The sequence below is a fragment of the Mastomys coucha genome, unplaced genomic scaffold (assembly GCF_008632895.1).
Source record: "Mastomys coucha isolate ucsf_1 unplaced genomic scaffold, UCSF_Mcou_1 pScaffold14, whole genome shotgun sequence".
NCBI classification, from domain to species: Eukaryota; Metazoa; Chordata; class Mammalia; order Rodentia; family Muridae; genus Mastomys; species Mastomys coucha.
Window position 1 is genome coordinate 64743938 of NW_022196896.1, and position 7853 is coordinate 64751790.

The 7853-nt window shown below is 48.1% G+C and overlaps 1 protein-coding gene across 4 annotated transcripts in view; it reads right to left on the reverse strand.

The window, feature by feature from the left end:
• Tmem131 (transmembrane protein 131) overlaps positions 1–1485 on the reverse strand; it is a 149959-nt gene extending 148474 nt beyond the window's left edge. For 2 of the 4 annotated variants that reach the window (XM_031367210.1, XM_031367208.1), the window contains exon 1: positions 986–1484. In XM_031367210.1, the coding sequence (XP_031223070.1) occupies positions 986–1166 (181 nt within the window). In that variant the 5' untranslated portion in view covers positions 1167–1484. Of the gene's footprint in view, positions 1–985 lie in introns of all 4 variants that reach the window. The other 2 variants (XM_031367209.1, XM_031367212.1) reach the window with 2 other exon arrangements.
• Between the last annotated feature and the right edge of the window lie 6368 nt (positions 1486–7853).

Below are 7853 nucleotides of genomic sequence, written 5' to 3' on the forward strand. Positions count from 1 at the left end.
AAAAGAAAAAGAAAAGAAAAGAAAAGAAAGAGAAAAAAGAAAAGAAAAGAAGAGAATTCAGTGTGAATTAAGTCATGAGGGCTCTGTGACTGCTCACACCTTGGGCTCTATTCAGAAACAGGTAGTCCAGACCCCTGCTCCCCAAATCAGTTTTGATCTTGAAGACTACAAATTAATTTCTGACCTTGTCAAAGTACCAGTTTTACAGCCTTACAATATTAGGGGAGTTTTTAAAACAGGAGTGAGGCTTCAATTGTAAATTACTGGTGAAGGGTGTACAAGCTGAGAACTTGACATTTGTTTCTAAGGGCTCACATATCAAAGATAAAGGCACCGAATTAAGTGAGGATATTAAAGCAGAAATGGAAACCGGCTTCCAGTAGCTTACTAGAGGCAAATGAGATTCTATTTAGGGCTAATAACAAACAAACAATCCTCCATACCGCAAAGGGACACTGAAGATACTAAAGAAACAAGAGCCTCTTCAAAGAGATGTCCCAGCAAATATAAATTTTATAAGCCGTGTACCGAAGCCTTTCCATCAGTCTCGCTTTTTTTTCAACCACCGCATTTTAAAGTGAGCTCCGTCCGCATGCCCAAATTAAAACCCGACAAAGGGGAAACAAGAAAAGCGTCCGGCGATCGACCAAGCAAGAGCCACCAAGAAGAGTAAAAGCGGGGTGCCTCCTCGCATAGCGGGCCAAGTGGCAAGAACCTACGAGAGCTCGGGAAGTTCTGAAACGGGCACTGACAGCAGACGACGAAAAGACCGGGGGACGGTGAGGAGAAGGCATCCCGGAGCAGCGACAGAGCCGTGGCGCGCGACAGAGCCGTGGCGCGCGGCGGACCGGGCAGCTCGCCGAACCGCGAGTCGCCGGCTCGGGACGGGGCTCTACCCAGCAACTTCGCGCCGGCGCCGGCGCCCGCGCCCGCCGCGGGCCTCCCTCTCCCGCCCGCAGCCCACCGCCCGCCGCCCGCAACCCACCTTCCTTCTCGGCCCGCGCCGCGGCCACCACGAGGGTCATCACCAGGTGCAGCGCTCCCAGGAGGCCGGCGGCCGCGCTCCAAGGACCCCCGCCGCGGCCGGCCGCGGGCTCCAGCCCGGCCCCGGAGGACGTGGAGACGGCGGCGGTGGCGGCTGCTCCTCCTCCCGCCCGCTTCCCCATCCTGGCCGGCCGGGGGCCGCCGAGCTCGAGGTCCGGCGCGACCCTTCTCGGGGAGGCGACGGCAGCGGCGCAGGAGCCGTGGTCCGGGCTGTGGCCGCGGTGCTGGAGGAGAGAGCGGTTGTGGGCCCAGGGCTCGGGCTCCCGGCGTGGGTCCGGGTCGGTGCGTGCGTGGGAGCGAGAGTGTCAGTCACAACCTCGGCATCGGCATCGCCTACGAAGAGCCGGAACGCAGAGGCCGCGGGTCAGGCACGGCGGGCGGCCATACTGGAAACGGGCACGGGCCGCGGGCCCCGGCGCTGGCCTCTGAGGGGCGGGGCGGAGCGCAGGGGCCCGCCCCCTCCGTGCCAACACCAGGGCGGCCCGCCGGTTCACGTGTTCGCCCTCGCCTCCGTGAGCTCCGACTCTTCGCCCCGCCCTCAGAATCCCACGGGCTTCACGGACCCGACGGGCCCGGGCGGCCAACAGCACCCTGTCACCGCCGCCTGGCCCCGGAGTAGGAGGGAGAGGGACCCGGGCTGGCCAGGAGTTAAGATGGCGGCCAGAGCTTCACGGAGGCAAGGACGGCCGTCACGTGGGAGACGGGGTGGCCACGCTGCGCAGCCGCTTTGGTACGTGGGAGGGGCCCGGCCGCGCCTCCGACGCTGGGATATACCCGAGTCCGGTGGTTACTGCAATGTGGGAGACTTGCAGGGGTCTGAGTGTGCATCCGGAGCCCAGCGCCGACAGTCCGTGCCAGTGACTCCTCGGGTCGCACCTGTACCCCTCTGTGGCTTGACGTGGGGAGTGTTCAGGGTCCGATTCAATTTCTTGCAGTGCTTCCTTGAGAACGGGGACCCACTCTGTTTACGTTTGTGTCTTCCAGAGCGTACCCAAGAAGGGCTTAATGGAATCCTCGTACCTCTGGTACACAGGAAGAAGCCCTTTTATGTCGTTTCTTTGCTTGCTTGTATTTGGAAATTTACCGCATGTGCAAAAAACATCAGTTGGGGTGGGGTGGGAGAACGTGGCGAAGTGTGCCTCCCTAGAAATCAGACTGGGTTTTCTCTGTCTCAGAATGATTTATGTTTCTTTGCACATACTCCTTTCAAAGGCCCAAAGCAAACGTGGTGTGTCTTAGTCTCCTATAAGCACTTCATGTCTCCCAGGTTAACGTTTGTGTGTCTGTGTGTGTCTGTCTGCTCTCTACAAGTCTTAATCTAGGCACTTTTGGGAAGGGGAAGGATACTGTTACAGTTTGCTAGCCTGGTCACTTCCCCCCAGAGCCTAGCCCAAGAGTCTTTTTTTGCTTTTCTCAGCTTTTGGTTGAGTTAGTCGATCTATTTAAAAGGCTACATTTGCCCATTGCATGTCTTAGAACAAGCTAGAAAAGAAAAAGGGATTTCAGAAAACCTTTTTTTAAAGGTACTAAGCGTTCTCTCTTCTGCTGTCCTCCTGTTTGTGAAGCAAGCATGTAAATTAATGTTTTGAAGGCGACCTCACCTCTGATGGCTTTTGGTTTGCCCCCTCACCCTCCTTCTGTAGCCTAGGTTGACCTAGAACTCACTGTGTAGCCCAGGCTGGGTGGAACTCCCTGTGTTCCTTAACAGTCAGTAGAATACTGGGATTAGAGGCATGTGCCACCTTCCCTGACTGCTGGTGATTTTTAAAGAACATTAATTTTTTTTTTTAATACTAGCACGAAATTTGAGTTAATTGTTTTCAGTGCTGGGGATCCAACTCAGGGCTTAAAATTTCTTCTTAATGTAATGAAATATCAATGATTATCTCTAAACTGGCTTTTGAAATGTGCCTAAGGCAAGAGATTTATATTGGAAGGTTTCTAACACTGGGAGAAATTGAGCCCAAGGATATGTAAGTGCTTCACTGGGTCATAGTTTAGCTTCCAGGGTGCTGGCAATCGCCCTTCCTCCACTGCCAGAGTCTAGGCAAGCAAGTCCCTTCAACCTTGAAAAGTTCAGTTCTCTAAAGCAGGCATCAACCACATTCCATATTAGCCCTAGGCTCAAAAGACCCTTAGGAAACCATTTACGTGTGTGTGTGTGTGTGTGTGTGTGTGTTTGTGTGTGTCATTGGTGCTTGAACACATACAGACATGTTCAACAGAGGTCAGCTTCTCATGAATCTACTGCCTCTGCCGTGGGACCCATTTTCTTAACACAAGTTCTTTCCAAGACCCTATACTAACTGTGTATTTTTGAGCTGTGTTCTTATTTCTCAATGGCTCCTTGGAATTCTTGGACAGACTTTTACCTGACTCTTTAGAGTCAGCATTTGGGCAGGGGCAGCCCTAGCAGGCAAGGTAGTCTTAGGCCAGCCTGTCCTCAGTAACACCAATTAAAATGACAATTCGGTAAGAAGGAGAGCAAGGAGATTTATTCAGTGTGGTCACGGTGGAAAGAGGAGGGTTAAAGTTCCCCAACCCATCTTAGCTGAGTAACACAGGTTCAAGTTTAAACAGAGGGCAAGAGGTATTCATACCTAAGCAGTCATGATCAAGGCTCTGCCCTGCCCATTTCTGGCTGCAGTCTCCTTGCAATGGGATCTGAGGGGCTGTCGGAATTGTGGCAAATCTGTTCCTGGGAGACAGGTTCTTCCTGAGGCTGGCACCAGAGCTTCAGCCTTTCACTTCCCTCATCGGGAGATTCCTGGGGAAATTCCAGTTCCTTGGGGTCCATCCTTTGAATAGTCTGGTTGCCAAAGGGAGTGGCTCAAGAGCCTTTTAGATTATCTTTGCCAAGATGGTTCTCTTAGGACTCACCATGGTCAAAGCCTCCCCTGTGCCCAATGGCCATTGGCAATGTCATACCTAGAGGGTGTGACAAGGCCAGGAGGAATGTACTGCAGTAACCTTTAGATGTTAGCAAGATCTGGACATTGCAGGTGGAGGCTATTAGCTGGTAAAAGTCAGAGAAAACCCTCGAGCCACTGCTTCTCATCCCTGGGACCTGCCACAGCCAGGATTTTGTTGCCAATACAAATTATCCTGCTACACACCAGGTCTGTGACATTCTAAACGGGATAAGCTCAGTCATCAGTCATCAACTCTCTGGGTGATTTTTGATACATGCTCCAAACAGAAAACTCATTGGCCACTTGAGGTTATGGAGACTCCGAATCTTTTGGTGTTGTTTATTTCCAGATTAGAGACTCACTACTGGAGACAACAGGCCACATTGGTTTACACCTGAGCCCTCCACTTCATTAGCACAATTGATGCTAATGAATGTTACTCAGTTTTTCTGGCTTCTGTTTACTGATCTGTAAAATGAGTATTTTGAACTGCTTAGTAAGTTAAAAAATTAAGCAGAGTATGTCAAAAGAAAAAAAAAGTTAAAAGTTTGGAAGAGGTGGGAAGGACAGAAAAGTGGGTGGACTTATCAGTGCATGTCTAAAAATATTACAAGGAAATACGCTAATGTCTACAGTTTGGACAGATCTTTCTTTTTATTTTTAAATTGCATTTATTTTCTCTCTCTCTTTCTGTGTGTGTGTTCTTATATATTTGATATAATATCAAATTGTATCAAATGTGTGTATGCACACATGTGTAGAGGTGAGAGGACATCTTGGGAAAGAGTTGCTTCTCTCCTACCACTTTGGGTCCTAGGACTTGAACTCAGGTCATCAGTTTTGGCAGCAAGTGCCTTTACTTGCTGAGCCATCTCACCAGCCCCAAGAGTAACATTTTTCAATTTTTTAATTTTGTCTATTTATTTTGGGGGGTTGTGTTACTGTGGTATACTTGTGGAGGTCAGAGCATACCTTTTGTTTCAGTTCTCCCCTACCCTGGCATGTCAGGGACAGAAATAAGGTCATCCAGATAAGCAGCAGGCTGCCTTTACCTGCTGAGCGCTCTCTCTCTCTGGCCCAAATTATAGGTTGGTTGTATTTTAAGTAAGAATAAAATGTATATGTAAAACTTATAATGTCAGCCAGGGCTATACAGAGAAACCCTGTCTCGAAAAACAAACAAACAAACAAAACCCTTATAATGTCTGGCTCAAGGAAGAGTCACAAAAATAATTACTAATGAGTATCTAGTTTCCAAAACACTATATTAAATAGTGAGTCTTCAAAAAAAAAATCACTGACCAATTTACATCCCTAATGACTACACAGAGTGTTTGAGAAGACTACAAGGAGAAGCCCCACCTCAGGTCAAAGCCAAAGTCCTCAGGATGGCTCCCACAGCTCCACACATCCGGGCTCACCGTGACCTTCAACGGCTGCTCCTCCTGCATCCCCTAAGCAACCTGTAGCTCAGTGTCTCTGGCTGCTGACATATTGGCTGCACCAGGGCCTACTCTAGGTTCTTCTTCTCCCTGAAGTACCTCCACCTCCTCACCAAAACACCATTGATTATCCCCCTTGTGTGTGTGTGTGTGTGTGTGTGTTCTTATATATTTGAATGCACACACACACACACACACACACACACACACATGCTAAGACAGGAGCAGGAAGGAAGATAGATACTGTTGGGATCTCTACAGTCCTGTATCTCTGGCTCCCTGAGTGATGCGCATGTGCACACGGTTCCCTGCCACTCAAGGCTACCCACATCTCCAGGTGCAGCTTTCCACACCAGCCTGACTCCTGCCTCTGCTGTTTCCATGCACAAGTCTCATAGTCATCTTAAACTGGGATGACCTCTAATCTTCCCCTCCCCAAGCCTACTCCACCCACAACTGTTCTTATCTCCAGGGCAACTCCAGCCTCAAATTATTCAGTGGGGGAAAAAAAAAAAAAAAAAAAAAACCCTTAGGCATTGCTCTCTATGCGTTCCCAAACTGCTTGTGGCCATCTCCCTGGATTTCAGGTAGAGCAGGATAGATCTCCACTTCGACCTGGAAAAGGGAATATTTCCACTTCTGGCCTCAGCCTGTGAGACATCACCTTGGAATGCCCTGCTGCAATGCCTGATTCTGACCAAATGGAGCTGATCAAGGAATGAACCAGAACTCTGAGTGACCCCACTATGGTCCTTATTTGACCCAACTGCAGACTTACTTCTATCCTGGGAGCAGAAGGATCTGTCAGTGTTATTTAGCACTACCCAGAATGCAGCTTTTTGATCCTCAATTAGCATAAGCATCAGGGACCACCCTCCCTCCACCTTCCCTCTTTCTAGCACTAAGGGAAACCTTGACTTTTCCCAATTCACAAACTGCTTCTCCAGCAAGTGCCTTTGATTTTATGCTCCTTGTAGTTTGGGTGGTCTATGTTTTATACTTGACACTCCTGCAGAGATCCCATCTTAGGGTCAAAGCCAAAGAGCTTCTGATGGCTCCCAAAGAGCTACACAATCTGTCTCACCATGGGCTTTGACAGCTGTCCCTTCTGCACACCTCCAGGCTTTGTGATTCCTGTCTCTGGCCACTGCCATGCTGGTCACCCCAGGACCTACTTTCTAGGCAATTCCCTCTACCTGAAGTACCTCTGCCTCTTCACCAGCACCCCTCAGACTATCCCCCTTGTCTTCAGTTGTCTCACTCATGTGTTCTGTTGTGTGAACAAAGCCCACAGCAATGGAGAGGCTGAGAAGCCACACAGCATATTGTCTCTAATCCTCAGTCTACAGAGCGATCTGCTCAGAGACTAAGTCCTAGGCTTTGTGATCTGATTGGTTTCTCGGAGTAACAACATCATACAGGACACCTTCCAAAGGATAAGGCTAAATTGTAGGACCAGGTTTCCTCCCCTTGATGGGTTTCCATTGCTGTTACTCTTTTAAGAGAAAAACCAAATTCATAAAACTTCGGCTTTGAGCCTGTTCAATTATGTAAATTACCCCACAGATGCCCTTGATAGGGCAAATAGATAGAGTGCTCTGCAAAGAAGTCCAGGCTGCAATCCACATTAGCAGTGATTCTTCCTTTCTGAACAATGATATTTATTAGTTTTGTTGTTTTTATTTGAGACAGAGTCTTGCTTAGAAGCCTGGGCTAGCCTTAACTCATGTAAATCCTGTGTCAGCCTCCCAAATGTTGGGATTAAAGGCAGAAGCTATGGTGCTAGGCTCCTATCTGAATATCTTTTTATTTATATATTCCTCAATGAAATCAAATTCTTTTCCAATTTACAAACCCACATGAACTAAGATCTTGTCCATGACCACAACCACACCCACAATCCACCTTCACTAACAAACACATAACTCAGAAGTAATACCAGAGATAAGCAACTAATGCAATGGCCACAGGTTAGCAAGAGTTTGAAGCCAGGTGGGATGGTAGGTCACTGGGGAAGCAGAGGCAGGAGGACTGTCACAAGTTCAAGGTCATCCTAGTTTGCATAGAGAGTTTCAGGCCAGTTTCAGTATTACTATGTAACTAGTAATACTCTATTTCAAAAACAATCAATCAAATAAATATTAACAGGAAAGAGCTCAGCAAATGATCTGTGCAAGTTCTTAAGGGGAATATTTTGTTTTAAAAAGTTTTCTTCACAGTTTGCTTAGAAGGTGAGAAAGGGTCTCATAACTAATAATTTTAAATTAACAAATACAATGTATATATACTTACCTCATGTGTCAAGATAACTTGTAACAATGGATACATCCTGGGATGACTTCACAAAACTAATGGACACCCAGCATTACCTCACACATAATTTTTTTTTGAGTAGGATCATTTAGAATCTATTCCCTTTACAGGCTTCAACATGTAACTTATTATTAACTCTAGT